Source organism: Struthio camelus, chromosome W (assembly GCF_040807025.1).
Source record: "Struthio camelus isolate bStrCam1 chromosome W, bStrCam1.hap1, whole genome shotgun sequence".
In the NCBI taxonomy this organism is placed as follows: domain Eukaryota; kingdom Metazoa; phylum Chordata; class Aves; order Struthioniformes; family Struthionidae; genus Struthio; species Struthio camelus.
In genome coordinates this window covers 8,379,492-8,398,377 of record NC_090981.1, presented here as the reverse complement: position 1 = coordinate 8,398,377, position 18,886 = coordinate 8,379,492, and the positions used below count along the sequence as shown (strand labels likewise).

The window sequence follows — 18,886 nt, the reverse complement described above, 5'->3', positions numbered from 1 at the left end:
TTTTTAAAACCAACTTCCTGCTCAATTTTTATTTTAATCTCTTTATAGAGAGGTTACTTTTGAAAATCACAAAGCTGAATAAATAATTACGGATTATACCTGTAAAACCTAAAAACATGCCTGTGTGATTCTTGGAAGTTAAAAATGAGACTTCCTGTCCTTCACAGTTCTCCTGAACTTGACCAAGATATGCTACAAATGCTTTATACCAATACATTTACATAAGAATTTAAAAATACACTTAAAAGACCTCCTAAAATTAGCAAGTCTGCCATTCAAATTGCAATCTGAATGTAAACTGAACACATTTTAAATATCTATTAATAATATTCACATTGAGCTAATTTCATCTTGATGAACTCTCAAGTACAGCACTTGGTTTGTACTAAAAAAATTAAGATTCCTAATCTCCTCCATAAACACCTCTATGCACATTGCAAATTAAAGTTAGATGCATTCAAGTAGATAATAAAGGTTAGAAACAATTACATTTAAAAATACACACCACTTGTGAACAGGTCAGCCATGGGAATGAGCCTAAAAGTCTCTAAATTTAAAAGCACAAGGGGCGGCGTTTTTAATTTCAGAAGTTTCAGGCTCAATACCTATAGACAATCTAATCAAGGATACTGTTCATCAGTAAACATCCCTCAATTACAATGGCACTGGGAAGCATATATACACATTCAGTTTCAAAACTGAAAAACAAGGCAATTATCATCATCTTGGATTTTGTGTCAAAGCCTATTTAAGGACTCTGGGTTAAAATTGGTGGTTACAGCTCTTACCAGCTATAGGATCCATGGCTTCTCTATTGCTTGGAGAATATGAACTCTGAGAAGATGAAAGCCCACCAGTGGAACTGCTAGTAAAGTGCATGTTTGATCTACGTGCGCGGGGGCCTCCCAGCCCCCGGCCTGGGTGGAACATTCTACGTACGTGCCGAACACCACTAGATTCATCATAACCAAGCAGTTAAGAAAACAGCTGTTTGCTATTGAGTATTAAACAGCAAGAGCATTTACTAGGTGGGGTAATCAGGCAACACACTATTCCTCATTCATAAAACAACGATTCAAATTTGTAAGTGTAATGCAACCATAGCTATGGTGCCAGTCAGACATAAAGGTCTAAACCCAAGACACCCAGGGCTGCTTGCACCAAACTCTCTTTTCTCAGGCCTTTTATCATGTCTAAGAAACGTCAGGGTGGATTTTCTGTTTTCCAGATCAAAGTTTTCTACTAGGCAATTTGAACTGATGACGCATGTTCAGCAGAACATGTTACTCAATAGATATAGGGATTTTAACATTAAAATGAGGGAAGAAGGGGATTTAAGCACTGAAAATAATCAGTTTTATTGTCACTCTTACCAAGAACACACAGTAATTATTGTATTCCCTTTGACCTTTTTATTTCATACTTTTATCCAAGGAATTTCACCCACTCCAGTCTTCAAGGAATTGCAGGTCAAGAGGATTCAGCACTGTCATACCCCTTTATTTCATCTTCCCTCTCTTTCTCCGCACAAATTCCATTCACTCCAATTATGAAAACAATCCCTTTCACTTTCTTATTTCCCCCATTTCCTAGGAGAGGCTTATATTTCAAGACATAGCTTTTATAGACTTTTTCCATACACACTATGAGACTATAAACAAATCATTAAAAAAATGATCTTTCCCAGAACAGTGTTAACATATGTTCTCCCAAGACAGTCTAGATAAGGCTTCCTTTTATCTTAAGGAGCACTACTGTAATTAACTACTAGACTAGGAAATAATGTACTTTGACTTATTTTATTTTCCCTTTTCTACATTAGTAGCTTAGCTCACCTTATCTCTGATTTTCTTCTTTTTTAAAAATAGCATCCTTATCACTTGAATAATATCTATTATTTGTAGCAGACTGGTGCCTAATGTACTTTTCACACAACATACAATTATGGCATAGAATTCATTGCCTTGGGATATCACTGAGGACAAAAACTCGAGACTGAAAAATTATTAGACTTCTTTTGGCAAGTAAGATCATTCAGTTGTTATAATAAATACTTTCAAGGATGTTTGACTCTTTAAAACACATGACTTCCAGGATTTAAGAGGAAAAAAAATCTCCCTTGGGACAGAAGATAGTTGCCTAGCATAGACTGGTTTGTTCTTCCTTTGAGTCTGCTGATACTGGATGCTGGTAGCAACAAAACATTGTGCTAGATGGATTACAGCTCTCATGCTGTTTGACAATATAGCTACATCTTATAGAAAAATGTCCTCATTCTGGAATTTTTAAAGTAGACTCAGGAAGTAAGGAACTGGAACACCCTTAATATTAATCCTTTGAAAAATCTCAGCCTCGGTCTTATTTAGAAAAGGACCTTAGTAGCTTGCTAACTGCAACTTTCAAAGTGTTTTAAGACATATAGCATCCCTTAAATACTAGTTAAGAGTATACTAATGTCTTATCCAGCTATGCTGGGGTTAAAAAAGCATTTGGAACTCTTAACTCATTGCAAACATATACTGAAAATAACCAAGCTAGAACCATTTACATGGTCAAGGCTAAAGTCATGTTTTAACAGTAAAACAGTTGAAAATTGTTTAAGAAAGAAACTGGACTTTAAAGAGCTGTCCAGAGTCTCCAGGGATAAAGGAGATGCCTTGTAGTGGCTGCACAGAATTCATCACAAGAAATATGTGCAGCCATTTGTGACAGCTAAAAAAAAAAAAAACAACTCTAATCTCTATAGAAAAGACAAGGCAGGAAGTTAAACTGTTCATAGCTCTAGGCGGCCAATCAAAGCCCACCTCAGAAACTGCTTAACACAAGTCCTTATGCTAGAAAATATGCAGGCAGTCTCCTTTCTCTCCATCCTGTATATGAAGAGGGTAATTAAAACAGAGCAGAGGGATTTATTCTGCATATTTCTGAACTGTGATAGTTTCATACAAAGACATGTATAAAAGCAATAGTATGGTATCAGAGAATAGCTTTTTAACAGCTCCCTGACTTTGACAGATATCCTTTCTTCTGTCCCTTTTTCTTCCTTTTAGTCTTAGCTGTTGGGAGACATGAAATAGCACCCAACATGGAACAGGTAGTTCAGAAAACTTTTCCCCATCAAGTTTTGTGGACTTGACAACACTGATTGCTAGAGCAATGCTGTACAAAAACATCCATGTGCATTTTCTATAATTTTAAATCATTTACAACATGGTCTAATTTATAAAGTCATCCCCCTCAATCAATTTCATGATGACTGACACTGTGGCCTTACTCAGTAACTGAAAAGATTATTCTGATTTTTTATAGCTCCTATGTAGCTAGTAATAAACAAACATTTCCCAATTAAAAGTTATCTGACAATGTCACTGATGGGGGAGGGGGGGAACCTCCGGAAGTGCGAATTCTAATCAAACACCTCATCCACTTCAGTAGGAAGTTAATTTCACTGTGTAATTAGGATTGACAATTTAAATGCTAAAAAATTTAAATGCAAATACAGATCACAAAGTGAAACCATTTCCTCAAATGTTGCTAGCAGTAGACATAATGAACTTGAATTGTTGGGGCTTGATTTTTTTTTCTTTTAAGAAGCCCTGAACAAAAAAGGCACTATCAAATTAAAGCAGGAGTGTATTTTTTTAAATGAGATACAGAAAGATAAATAATTCATAGAAAATATGAATAATTCATAGAAATTACTTAATTTCAGGAGGTACTCTAATTACAAGCCACATTATTATTCCTAAGATAATTGATGCAAAAGAAAATTATACTTAAAGCAGAAAGAAACTGACAGTTTCAGCTCTTCAATCATTGAGAGTAGTTAAATCTCTACAATCTGCAGATAAAGTTAATTGAAAGACAGCCCTAATTCCTAGGAAGTCTCCTGATAGCTCTTCTAGTTATATCTAAAAAATGTCAATAAATAACAGGCTGAAACTACCCTATTGAAATATGGTGATAAAACTAATCAAACAAGAAATTTAAAGTCAGTCAATCTCAACAAAGTTCAAAGCATTAAAAGGTTTTGCTAAACAAAAAAAACACACACAGAAACAAAAACAAAACAAAACCACACACCCAAACTCAACCACTTGACTACAAAAATCAAAACAAGTAGTTACAGCTACTATATGGAACAGTCTAGCCCTTTTTCCTCAACTTAAGAAAGGATATTAAATCTCTGGGAGCTCTGTGTTCCAGTGTAAGATGAGCTGCAAAGTCATCTGTGACATGATTAGGATCCCCTCCAGGTAATGCTGCACATATCGGACAAATCTGAAACAAAGTGAGAAAAAAAAACCACAACCAACTTTACACAAATCACAGAACACACATCATTGAGTTGATCACTCAACGTGGATTCTTATACTTTAAAAATCACATTCTAATACTGTATCTAGACAGCCACAGGTTTAAAGCAGTAAATGTGCTCAACTGCAGCTGTTAATTTTAGCATGTTTTTAAGATCCACCTTTTCCTCATAATTATGCTTTTAATAATACCAGGGAAACCAAAAAGTAAAGTTTTCAAATCCAATTTGCAGTGTTTCAGCTTTAAAACTTTGTATGTCAATTCCAGCTCAGACAGTGGGTCTGGTGACATGGGATTACTAATTGCTTGTATGTACCTGCACATGACATCATCAAGTTCATTTACTGCTCTTTGAATCCCCAAGCAACTTCTCATTCATCCCACCAGAGAAATGTGGGAAGGAGAATGAAACCAGATGTGAATATTCATTAAAGTATCACCACTGAGACCACCCATTGAGGTAGCACACAAGCAGAGGTTTGGGAGAGGAGAAAAACTACTTATTCCTACCCAATAAGTATTTTGGGAGGAGGCATTACATTTTTTTTTCCTTAAGCCTAAACACACACTTAAAAAAAGTTAAGGGACCATTAGTGCTATAGCAACCTTCATTTATTAACCCTGCCCCCCGCCCCATGACTTTGTATGCATCTGAGAAGTGTGCCTTTAAAAAGTGCTTTGCAATAGTTTTGCAGGCCAGGCTTAAAGTTTGACGGATCACTGGTTAAAAATCCAGAAAGGAGACAAACTTATTCCACACAATGTGTGTTAGGTAAGGAGGTCTTAGCTACTCTTCTACCCATCACACATCACTCTGACAGTTGAATCCAACACTTTCTGCGAATTCTCTGCTTCTCAGACCCAAATGGATGGCACTTCTGGTCCTCTCTTCCCAGGCAGTCAGTACTGTAATGCTTCAGACAAACATTTTTGCCATCTTCAACTCCCCCGGGAGCAAGTTGCCTTTGTCTTTTTAGAGGAGTCCTGGCTGTGACAGAGCCCAGGTTCCTAAACTGTGCTCTTCACACATTCATTCAAGTTATTGACAATGGTTCTCAAAAGACTGTGGGCATAAGGACATCTAATTGAAAGCACACATACCCTTCTGACCCTTTTGGGGATGAGGAGGAGGATATCTTAGAATATATTTATTGCAAGATCTAATCTCTCTTTGAGAAGGTGGGAAGGGTTGCCAAATCTTCCATGCCAGTTTAATTTTAGAAAGTAGCACTGATCATAAAAAACAAAGGCATTTTTTAAAAAGTCTTTTATTACAATCCCTTTCCCCTTTAGCTCAGAGTTTATTTTTCATGCTCAGGATTTCACTTCACTAGATTCTACTTTTCAAATCTCTCATCACTACAGAAGCAATACAAGTGGACACACAGCAGAACAGACATTTTATCATAACATGCGAGGGAAAACAAAGCTACCAGTAATGCACTGGATATATTACAGTGTTAACAATTTGGAAGAAGTAGTGAAAAGCTTCATATAGACAGAATACAAGTTTTTAAGGTAGACCAGAATTTCTAATGAGGCCCGCCTGCCCGCCTGCTCCCCTGCAACAAAAGAAGCACAACCCACACAACCCCCCCAAAAAACCACAAAACCCACAACAAAAAAACACCTTTTTGATACATAAGCAGGCCCAAGCCTGAAAGTAATCTGTAAAGGCAAAAATGTAATGACCACTGTGATACAATTACCTTCCAAATGTATGCAATTTCAGAGTAAAATCAAGAGTAAAAACAGATCAAACACTGTATGAGGAACAGAGATTCTAAATCCATGATTTTTAAATGTATTTAAATGTACTTTTCTATTATGAAAACTTCACTTTTGGGCAACCTATCAAGCAGGTTATCTCCAGAACAGAGTCTCACCTCAATTCTACTGCATCATAATTAACAGCAAAAAAGAGTTGCCATCCATTTAAAGCTATTTGAAAAAATTCTATCGTAAATCCATGAAAATCAGCAACAATCACCTTCCGGTTTGATTATAATCCTCAGTTATGCCAATATATTATTTATACAACTAGTCAGTGGGAGAGACAGAAATGGATGCATATAGGACAGATTGCTATAGAGCCCATTAACTTATTTATAATCAGCTTAATTTCAAGAAAGAAAGTGTTCAGTACCAATAGGAATCAACATCTTCAAAGCAGAATTTATTTCTGCATGAAAGGGACAACACACTTTAAAAGGTAACAAAGTAAAAGGAAGTTCTACCCAGTTTAACAGGGCAATGCAGTTATGAACAGCCCATATCCTTCCCCTCAACTCCATAGTCTTTGGGAGAACACCAACTACCAGGAAGAAAAAAAAAACACACACACAACCACAAAAAAGCAGCAAAAACCCCCTAAAACAAGCAAACACCTCCCCCCGCCCAAAAACCACAACAATAACCCATACCCACACCAAGGAACAATGAAGAGAAAATCTAACTGTCCTAATCCTAAACCTAAATCTGTGCACTAAGGTTTAAGAACTTTTTTGTTTAGCAAGTAGAGCATTGTTGTATACGAATAGAAGTTTTAGTTAAGCATTAGTTCTGGCAAAACGCTCACCAATTGATACAAGGACTGCAGCATCACTGATCAAGCATGACATAGCTAATATGATCACCATTAACACAACACTCTTGAATTCTCTAAGTTATACAAGACCAAAGAAACAGATTCTACATTGAGAAATTTCTCCTGGAAGTTACAACTGCTTGTGTTATCAGATAATCATATTACTTTGAATGAAATACAGGAGATGATTAAAAAGCCTTAAGCCAGTAAGGCTCCAAACCTGATGGATGACCTGCCAGTTTCCAGAAGTGTTCTCTTATCACCACTACCTCCCTGTTTATACAAGGTATACAATTATTCTGCACCTACATAAATCCTGTCATGCTTAAGGTAAGGTTACAATAACTCTCCTTCAAGAAAAATAGAAATAGGAACCATAGACCTTTTATTTCCTCTATTTCTTTACTGCAAGTAAAGTTCTTGCCAACACGTTCGCCAACATTTGCAGAATCTGGTCCTTACAGTTCACACACAAAAAGTCTAGTTGCCGCCTTACTAAATACATAAGGAATCTGCTAAGTGTGATTTAATAGCAAAAAACTGATGTCTTTATTCTGAAACTTGATTCAAAGATGACATCTGATAGCATTTCCTAGAGTTTTTAGATCTGCAACCCTAAAAAGCAGGCTTTAAAAATAAATACAAAACACACCCCCACACCAAAAAGGGAAATCTAAAGACAGAGCTACAGACTCTTCTAAATGAAAGTAGTCTGAACACTAAATAGTATAAGCATGTAGTTTCTCAATATTGTAATAAAGGCTGAGAATAAACCATTTCTAATAGTATCAAAATCCAAATTGTTTATTTTCATTTATTGTTTACATAGCAAAGAAGTCACCTCACACTTTGGAAAAAATTCAGAACTTCTGGCACAAGCAACAGTCACATCTAGATATAAAAACTTGAGAGCAGAATGCTTACCAACAAAAAACAGAAGCAAAACAATTCTTCCAGTACTCAATTATATGGTGTATAACTGCTCTGCACTGATTATTACTGTTGAAACCATCAGGAAAAAAATCAAGTGGTGAGGTAAAGGGAAACAACAAGTGCTACTTTATAAAAATCAATATATTTAAATGTTATTTTTTTTACAAGGATGTAATCCTCTCCCTTTGTAACACCAGGGTTTAGTGGCCTGTGTAGCAAGGATCCAAGGCCCAGCTGCGCAACCTCGACTCAGACTGCTGAGAGAGAGCTGGGAGAAAGTCTGTAGAGAGATAATGGTGAAATTACAGACAGAGCTAGGATCATTGAGACGGGGATTGTTAGTAGCTCAAGGAGTCAAGAGTGAGCACACCAGCATGGAAAAGTATAAAATCCCAAAGGAAAAAACAAAACAAAACAAAACAGAGTCAAGTCAGTCAGTCAATTGGGTCATCAGTGCCATCAGATTTGGTGGACAATAGCAACTCAGCACCACTGAGGATCTGTTCCAGGGAGCTGCGGAGGCTGCCCCTTCCCCTCCTGACTGATGCCTGCCTGGTCAGCAAAGACTCTTTGGGTGTCTCAGGGGCAGTGAGCATACTAATGCTTAGGCTAGCAGCTTGTTAAATCCTAGCTATCTTCTGTGTGCGTGCGCACATGTTAGCCAATAAATAATTGCTTTATATTTTTAAGCTGTATATATCCTGCTTGAAGAGTCCCTTTGTGCATGGCTAAAAATGTCTGAACAGTGACCCCAAATTGGAGTCGTAACAAGGGAATGAACATGGTCAAATCCAAAATTTTTCAACAGAATTTAATAACATGTCTTGGGAGGGGGGGAATAGGGCCATTCTAGCCCTATCTTTGTAAAAATGAAATATATTTGAACTCTTATACACAGACTGGAATTTCAAGAGCACCCACATATGTAGTTTTTTCTATCAACAGGCCTTTCCAGAAAGGAAGTTGTGATAATGTTTTAGAATTTGAGGTCACAAATGTCAAGTATTATATAAATTACCTCAACAAAAAGATTATTAGCTGCTCAGTTATAAATTTTTCTGCTCCAAGTAAGTTAAAATGTTGAGCACTGACACCTCAGATAAACAACTGTCAACAGAAATATTTCATGAAGCATGTTCTTAATCATGCCATCTATTTTAACGCTGGTGGTAGAGGGAAACAGCAGTATCAATTCTAATAGAAAAACAAATTTTGATGGACAAATATACCAGACTACAAAAGCTTAAAAAAAAAACCCACCCACATCCAACAGATCAGCTTCATACCTTTCCCTGTCTTACAGCTAGAAAAGGCTGACAAAGCTATGATCTTATAGGACACTGTGAGCCAGTTTGGCAGCTAGGCAACTGGTTGTGAGGGGAGAGACACTGCTATACAGAATAACAATAAAATGATTCTAAATATTACCTATCATACAGTAAATAAGCTCCAAAAAGGGGCAGCCTAAGTATCAGAACAACTAAACAGTGCTCCCCTCCACGTGATCAATCTCATTATATTAGGATACCTGTAAAACGTAGAAAAATTCTGATGTGTCCACTTATTTTCAGAAAATGTTTTTTGTATTTTCTTCTGTTTGTTTTTAAAGAGTTAAATACATCTTTTCCATTGCCAAGATACAAGCAACAAAATGAACAGAAAACTTTCAGACTAATTTAACATCACCATTAAAAATCTGAACTTGATGATTCTTTGCTCTATTCACCCTATAGTCAGAAAATAACTGCATTGGTACTAACATTGATGGGGGGGAAAAAGCTATGTGGAAATAAAATATTTAGTACTACACTACTGCAGCATTAGAAGTTGCACAATTCAAAACCAGAAGTAACAGGTTCACAGCTCAAGGTGACTTAATCATTTTACATATACACAACTTAATTGAAGCATTTTCTTTGGTGGCTTCACTAATTAAATAAACCTCAATTAAAACATTCTCATCTCTCAAATACAGGCACATACCTTCCTACACAGCATTTAAATGAACAAGGAAAAAAACAGGAAAAAAATATAATAATTCAGGAACTAACTTCAAGGAAAAAAATATACTAATTTTTTGGAAGAGAAATTTTTCATATACTTCCATCATAATTGAAAAACAATGCTGAAAGCTGCTTACCACTTCTGTTGATGTTTCTGCGTGTTCAGAAGTAACGTGTTCTTGAAGAGATGTTTCCGTATAACCCATCTTTCCACAATAAGGACAAGTAAAAGACTGTGGCTGCTCTACAGAGAAAGCTTCTCCACCATAGTACAAATCTGGAAAAGATGATGTTTTAGGAGGGGCTGTTTTCAAGCAGCATGGTCTATTATTTTATTTATATAGCCTGTGTATATATACACATATGTGCATGTAGTCAAATTAATTCATTCAATATTTAATCAATGTAAAAATTTTACTTCTGCACAAAGGGCATATGCTGATAATAAAGAAGATGTTCAATGACTCAACTGCCAAAAGAATAGACAGACTACACATCATTTTCACTAGCAAACAACATAACTTTCTAATATTCAGTAAGAGCAAAGGTCGATGGTGCTGCTGAACCTTCACTTTTCCTCCATCCTTGTTTTTACCATAGGCGACCTTGTATCAGAGATAACATTACTGTAGATGCACTGTGCTCTCAACCCTACTCACAACAAACCTAGATTAGAAGTGGTAATTTAAAATGCCTCAGTGACAACAGCACTCCATATGGTGATACTGGTGCCATAGTTGAGCCAGTGTTTAACAATAAAGGGAAGTTTTAGAAAGAAGTCTTAAAGATAAACTCTAGGGGTGTGTTTAATGAAGCAAAAGGAGTTTAAGATCTGTTATGTACCAGTTTCAACACTTCTTCAGCACTTCTTGACTACTGAAGTAGCAGCCTCCCTTAAGTTGCTAATTTAGCAATTAACATGAGCCAAATCAATCATGAAGCCATGCTAAAAAGAAGAGTCAGTTTCCTCCCCCCCATAGGGATTATGAAACAAGCTTTATTTTTCACTTGCACATCAAGACAAAAATTTATTTTTCCTGAACAAATTTTAAATCCTTTCACTGCCTTTTTTATTACTTGGACTTACTGATAAATAACTGATAGGCATTTGCATAGAATTGCAAGTGTTCTGTTATAAACAAATATAGGGGCAAATTTCAGAAAATATAAAAACTCATGTTTTGCACCACAAGGCAATATCTATCTAACCTGTGTTAGGAATACGTTCTTCTGCAGGCACAAGTAGCAATTTTCCAAGGTTTTTCATATCTTCTGCTATTGGCCTGTCTTTGAGACAGGACTAAGAAGAGCAGAACAATGGTTCTGTTATTTCTACAGGCATACAGAAGACATTACCTTGCCTAGAGAAACTCATTCTTCAAATATAGCTTATCTATAGAATCTTGCTATGAGAGCTGTACATTTAACCACACAGCAAACAAATAGTATTTGACCTATAACTGGATATTTTGAGGATTAATACTCCAAGATCAATGCATCAAACCATATTTGCAAATGGGCTAATAAGTAGAGTTAAAGATATAGAATCAATGTCATTCCAAGGATGCAATAAGCTGCAGAACAAAGAGTTTATGTTCACTAAGTTCCTGTTTCCCTTATTCAGGAAACTGCTTCCAGAGAGCTTCAGCACAGCATGACAAGAGAAGAGTACCTCTTTTCTGGACAAAGTTAAAGAAAAAAAAAGCCATAGTAGACAGAAAGCCTTGCCAAAAAGGAAACACTGCCAGACAAATTGAGCATTTTAGCCTGTCACATCAAATTAACTATCGCACTAAGCTTAAGTTACCATCCTGAATCTAGTCTCAGCTACTCCTAACAAAAAGAAAGTACCACAGGTCAAACCATCCAAAAGAGAAAGTTCCCTTGCCAATTAAATCATAATCCACTGAAGTAGCATTTGAGGCTTTCTAAGTTTTCTTTATAATGAAGTACAGGCAGAAGAGTAATAACTTTTTGGATGAAGAGGCTGGAACTGCAAATTCAGATATGACAGGACCACACAGACTGAAAGGCAGCAATCTAAATCAGAAGAGATGCCCAAAAGATGCCTCCCCAAACTTAAGAGTCATTTATACAGTAGTAACAGAAACAAAAGTCTGGAATCATTATTAGTGGGAATTTCCCAAAGGCCTTGTAAAACATGTATCAAGACTCAATTCTGAATGCACCTAAACCACTCAACATACAGAAGATAAGCATTTCCTGGAGATTTTGCCAGATGTTCAGCTGGCATCCTAATGTGGGGGACATCCAATATGTCTTAATTCAATACATCTGTCCATACCTGATCCTCTAGAATCCATGGCAAGAATGCACAAGGCTGGGAAGAGGAAGTCCTACTGAAGAACTTGCTATATTCGTGGGAAAATTAATTGGCCAAAGTCTAAGAAACACATCATATTTAACCAAAGAAAACAATGCTGCAAGAGCAGAAGAATATATCTTACAGTCTTTAAATCTGCTTATTTGGTTTAAAAGCTAAATATTCATCAGCCCAGAGAGTGTTCAAGATGCTCAAAAAAGCAAAACATTAACAAAAACAGAAGATTCCAAATGTTAAGCTTTTTTTGAAACTATAACACAGCTGTCTGTAGTACTTATCAGAACTCAGAACTATTATTTTTTTAATCAATTATATATGACTATGTTAGTTCTGATAGATAGACAAAAAGGAAGTAGGGCTGTGGCAGCATAATTACCCCCCTTAGAGTTCAGAACTCCAACAGTCTCCATGTCAAGGTGGTGAGCAATCGCATCCAACAGAAGAAAGTCTGAATCAAATTTAATTTACTTGTATGCATCAATTACCTTTCAACCCAAGTAGCTTTTCTAAAACTACAGCATCCAAATTTTCAATCTGGTGACCATCAGTCTTGTTTGTAAATCTTCCATACTACTTTTATTGACATAACAGGATTGATTTTCTTGTGCAGTTTAATATACAACTTTTAACTATATGTTTGAAGTGTGATATCAATCTGTGGGGCTTAGCAATGAAGAATCCTATGGAGACTGTTTCAAATACAACACACAGAAGATATGTATAATTCACTGAACTCCAAAAGATTTAAGTTCCAATCTAGTGCCACTTCAGTGCACAATTTCATGAAATACTTTTCAGAAACCTTCCAAGATCCACATTCAGATTCCAATTCTGATGTTGCCAAAAACTTGAGTGAGGGTAAAATACCACAGATATACTGCAGTATGTTCAAATAAATAAAAACACCATTGTTTCAAGTGAGCAAAGCAAAAACAACTTACACAAAGGACATATTTTTAAGATGTCACTGAAGTCTACAAAATGGATGAGCAATACAAGTTGGGATGCACCTTTTGTCAGGGGAAAAGGTCAAGGATCCAACATACTTGTCAAGTGAAATACACAAGTGTAATATGCTGCAATAAAGATGTATGAAAGAATCCCTGTTAGACATTACATGGAATTTGTCTATTGATAAAGAAACTTATTACAGAAGTTGTTACAGTATACACCAAAAAGGAAGGGCTTGAAAGCATTCACAGAATCATTCCTACAGTGGCATTCAGCAAAGGCAATGTAGTACTAGAGTAAACTGTAGTTCTCACTTCTCCACAGCCCTACAAATATAAGAAAGTTGGAACCTATATAAAGATTTTAGGTAAATAAAATAAAAAGATCAAATTTCTGATTAGAAGAACTGAAAAAAGTACCTAAGTTTAACTATATTACTTTAAAACAGCACATGGAAATACTATGCTATCATTTGAAGCTTAGTATTTCAGCAAGGACTCATGTAAAATATTCTGCAGTCCTGTAGGAATTGCTAAATGTCAAACACATATCATGAGCTAATAACAGTCCATTTAATTTCCCTCAAGCTTTGGTATAACCCTCCAGACAAACAAATACCCATTTATTGGTAGTATTATTATTAAAAAAAAAAAAAGAAAAAAACCACCCCCCCCACACATCACTATTCTTAGGAAGATTTTCTTATACTTATTTTTATAATTTTTGTTTGCTAGATCTATTATCTAGACAAAAACAAACAAACAAACCAACCACAACAACTCTAAATCATTAGGTGGTCTAGATACCTCTAACCCGTGAATCTCACCTCAAAACCAGAAATATTTTCAAGGAGAGGACTACCCACCCCAACTTCTCAGATGAATAAATGGCACAGGGCAAAAAGTCTGAGGACAGTGGAAAACAGGTTAGCATGCAGGTAAAAATCTCCCCCTTAATGACATTAGTTCTGCCCAGATGTCAAAAATTCCAACAGTACACACTGTCTTACCACAGAGGATGGAAATCTATCAAATCATATGCCTCTAGCCCTTTTCAAGGGTCTGAAACAAACCAATTACTAGTTTTAAAAAAATATATCCACTGTGTTCTTTCCAGCCTCTTGGTTATACTGTTGTACATTCTTCCTATTCATACTTCCTCCTACTCCTTTCCTATAGCTCACAGCAAACTTGTGTTCACATGTCAAATAACTATGCCTTTCCCTGGAAAAAAAATATTAAAAATGCACCCATTGACAGTGAAACAACTTGCCAACAAATCCAGAGGTTTTTCCCTCAAAGTTGATACCCTCCCCACCTTTTTTGTCCTCATCCTTAACCACTCCACTTTTCCTTACCAAAGTCTTGTCCCATGGACCCTTTATAATCTGAAATAAAGGAGACAAGATATGTTTTGTTTAAAGTATCATCAAAAAATAAAAGCTTGGTCATCAAGTGACCATATCATGAATCTTCATTTTTCAGTCCAATTTAAGAGCATACACTGGCTATTTCTCCACCTGTTTTGTCTTTACAAGGACATCAAGAATTCTCAGAAAACACATGCAGTCACAGTATAACATCTTTAAAGGCCCTCTTGCTCTATTAGGGGAAGCATGGGGGGAAAAAAATGAGCAGGTGATGCCTCCAAGGCTGCAGAAGGGAGACGGCCTAGAGTTGTATTCCTGTTTCTACTTACAGTTGTAATATTGTTCTGATAGGACTGGTTCATGACCAAAGAACTATCCCTTCTGGCCACAAAGAAATCTTTGAGATACTGGGTTTTAACCCCTTCCAACTTATTTCCTACACAAAAGTTCTGGCCCCTATCTCTTCAGACTCCTCTTCAGTAGACCTGTAACATCCTGTTTTCAGAAGAGCTAGGAAGGAAGACGGGGTTGTTTAGTAATTCTTTAGCAAAAACAGCTGCTTGACCAATTAGAAGAAAAACCTTGGAAAGGAAGCAATGGATGGGTGCAGTTCCCTGTATTTTGACTTCAGACTAAATTACATCTCTCAAGGAAGTTTCCCTCACTGCTTACAGAGGAACAGCACTAAGATGATGCTAAAAGGATGAGAACGCTCTCTAAAGAGGACTCAATAGCATACAAAGTTAGATTTCAAGTCTAATGGTATTTGGAAACTATAGTATTTCCTAAAAGAAACAGCTTTAAGACATCTCACATCTGACAATCTCAGCCAAAAAAAGCTATTTTGCTTCATCAACCACATAGAGCTAGCACATTCTGAACGAGAGCCAGGAGGTTAGCAACTAGAGAGAAAAAATACACTAGAGTTCCTCAGACAAAGCCAGTATTTGAAGGAGCTGATTCAGGACTAAATGTTGTAACAATTTGTCCTTGTATACTGAGGAGACATTATTTTAAGAGGGTACACAGAAGACAGGAATTTTAATATCATTTTTCTTATTTTATACAAGTGCAATTTCATTTAAATTTAATATATGCACATAAACTAAAAATAATGGTAACATACAAGTAATAAGCTGATTTCACGCTAACATTTGAACTAAAAGGTTGAAGAAATTGAATGCTGACAAGCCTACTTTTTTTTTTTTGAGATACTTCTCTAACACTGATCAAGAAGCTTCATTAATTGGAACCTTTGAATCAAACCTGATTGCCAGCAACAATTCTGAGTTTTGTCAATGGACAGGTACTCTAGGAATCATGCATCTACCTCCATTAACAGTCTTCCATTCTATATTTTTACTTCAAGTCTTTTCCCCCAGTATTCTTTATTGTTTCCTGCTCATACTTCCATAGACTGCAAACAACATCTCTCTTGGGTTCTATCTTCTTTCATTTAATTTTATACTGCTGATCTTTCCCTCCAGGATGTTTTCTTTTAATCTGCTCATACATCCTTGCTTGGTGATTTTTAGTTTCACTAGAACAGCTAACCTGACAACTCTGAAATAAGTTGTTTAGACTAACTCCAGCATTAATTATAATTTTTCCTTATCTCCTAAATTCTATTTTCCTCAAAGTCACATGATCTCCTTGTTTATAAAGTGCCCTTTAAAAAGTTACTACACTTTCTCTAAACAACTTTTTTTAAACCACATTGTACATATTATTTTATATCTTACATTCCATATAGGATTGTAATAGAAAGGCATAAATATTTTAAGAATGAGGTCATAACCCTCCCTAAAGCCTAAGCAGAAGGACATTTATAAACATTCTTTATTTCACTCTGCTGCAGAAATTTACAAGGCGACTTTTACTTTGGTGTTTTCTGCCATTAGCCTTTGTTGTGGTTTAGAATTCAGTGATGTGCTCTTTCCTCTCATGTTGTTCCAGGGGTTTAATCAAATCAAAAGTCTTGTTGAAGAGCTGTGCATCAGCATTTTCTTCTCTTCTTACTAACACCCCCTCTCCCTAGTTCACTGCAAAGTTGCTTCCATCTTCCTGACTGGATTCTTCATACAGATTTAAATAAGGCATTTTTAAAATTACTGAGTAACACCCTAATCCAAAGGTGTGTTTGCTTAGAGACTTACAAAGAAAAATATTCAAGTTTCCAGAAACAAAATGTTTTCTAGTTGCACAGAGTATTCACCAGCTCGGTTGGTAGGAATTTTAAGAGATAAAAGACTTAAAATAAATTTTCCCATTGTATTACATTCAAACTTTTAGCATTTAATGCTAACTTATAGCTCCACAGCAAGCATACATCAGTCCTCTTTCCCCTATGAATCATGTACACATAATGTTTATGACAATGCTGCTGTTTAACCTCATATGTAATATACATGAATACATTTTTAATTTTTTTAATCAAAAAGTTAAAAAAATTGACTAAAATTCCTAAGACCTCAACTTTTAAGAGATTATTATATTTTAAAAGAGATGAAAATTTAAAGAACAATATGGTTCAAATCACTAAAAACAGTTTTAAATAAAACGTTAGCTTTGCGGGCTTAGAACAGGCATAAAAAGAAATAAGCATTCAATGTCAGCGATATCTTAATGCAAAGGTTTGTTCAAGAGAATTACAACACCAGTGTTATAAACATGATGTGATAGAAATGACATTTGAGGGAGGGGGGATGATAGCAACTTTTCAGTATTGAAGTGTTTTTGCAGTCAAAAAGAACTTCAAACAAGTCCCAAGTGGACTACTTGCTAGCCCTTGTCACTATTCTTCCACGTTCAGTACAGCCTACAACCCCTGCTGCATTAACATCACCAGATGTAACCAAAGAATAACATTCCCCCTAACTCTCACCACTGTTTCTCTTCTTCACCATGGCACTTTCTGGTACAGCATATTGGGGGAAGAGGTGTGGGTGTGTGTAGATTTGCTACACCTTTTGAATTGGAAGTTAATTTAGGAGTAATCATTTTTATCAGAAATAATAGTCTGATAACGTGCTGTGTGCTAAAACACCTGACCCAAAAGCATAAAACAATTTTCATATGCTAGAGCCTTTTATCAAAGAGACAGGAACTTGGTATAATTTTCAGCATGCTATTTGTGTACTTAATAAGCAATGAAACAAAAATATGTATTATGTTTGCAACTACTGCAAATAGCTATAATATCAATTAAATTATTACTTACCAAAATCTACTCTTGTTAGTATGCACTGCATTGGATGGTCAGTTGTATGCCTTGTTGTTGTTGCACCACTTTCATAACAAGTTGCACACAAATCGTAATCGTAGCAAATTAAACACTTGTATCTGCGACCTCGAAAATTTCCTTTTAAACATGCATCACAGCTGACACCTGCGAACAAATCAAACTGCTCGTAAACAATATTAATTTCACTGTGCTTTAATGATACAGTTTTCTTGCTATTTCTTGCTATTATTATCCCCAACCAAAAAGGAAGTCAGCCAAGAAGCTTTTATGCAGCTGATGCACAATATGACTCAGTTTTTAAGCATATTTATATCTTTAAAAAAAGGCAATAGTCATCCAAAATGAAAGTCTTGAACACAAAGTAAAATAAAAACCAGTCAAGTACTCAAAATGATAATTTTGTTAGGCTATAAAATCTAGATACTTTTTCCCCTGTTCTGTTCAGAAGCTTGGTTCAAAACACTCCAAAAGTTAAACAGTATAGTGGTTGATCTGGAACTTTTACTTGAGAGAAGAAAAAAAAAAACACAAAACCACACACAACGATAAACTTGACCCTCAACCCCCCCCATCCAGCTTTTGTGTTTATTTTCATACTTTCTAATATTTCAATTCTGAAAAATGCCACAACCATTCTTGACAATGCATCTGGGAGTAGAAATTAAGATCTTCTTTTTTGAAGTACAGAAGAAAATTAAGATGTATTCAAAGTTATGTTGCATCAGCTCTCCAACTTCTTCCTTTTTGGAGTTCAATCTCTGCACTGCAAATCAGTCACACTGCCTGTGTCAGAAAAAGGCTTCATAATTTCTAAAGTTTTGGCCATTTTCACTGCATGGTTTCAGCTCTTTGTTGTTAATTTAGATAAGTGCAGGGGAAACATCATCATCAAGGCCCATGAAAATTTACTACTGCAACTGAAGGAAGTTAAGGGCCTTCATGAAAGTAAGTAGTGTATACAACACACATGAAATTTTGATCAAAGTCCTCTTTCAACATCAATTTAAGCATGCATAGTTCAGTGCAAGTACAGAAAGTTTCATAGAAACAAAGTTACCAGAAGAAAGCAATGACATTAATCTTCCTCTAATCGTCCTCTTGAAGTCAAAAAGGTCGCAAAACTGCAAATGTCCCAAGC

At 35.9% G+C, this 18,886-nt stretch overlaps 1 protein-coding gene across 1 annotated transcript in view; it reads right to left on the bottom strand.

The window, feature by feature from the left end:
- The window catches only part of KCMF1 (potassium channel modulatory factor 1), a 56,197-nt gene that overhangs the window by 6,863 nt on the left and 30,448 nt on the right, over window positions 1–18,886 (bottom strand). Inside the window, exons 2-5 of the mRNA XM_068925877.1 lie at window positions 17,725–17,892; window positions 9,978–10,117; window positions 4,180–4,281; window positions 789–963 (exon numbers count right to left, since the gene is read on the bottom strand). Of these exons, the coding sequence (XP_068781978.1) occupies window positions 789–963; window positions 4,180–4,281; window positions 9,978–10,117; window positions 17,725–17,892 (585 nt within the window). The remainder of the gene's footprint in view (window positions 1–788; window positions 964–4,179; window positions 4,282–9,977; window positions 10,118–17,724; window positions 17,893–18,886) is intronic.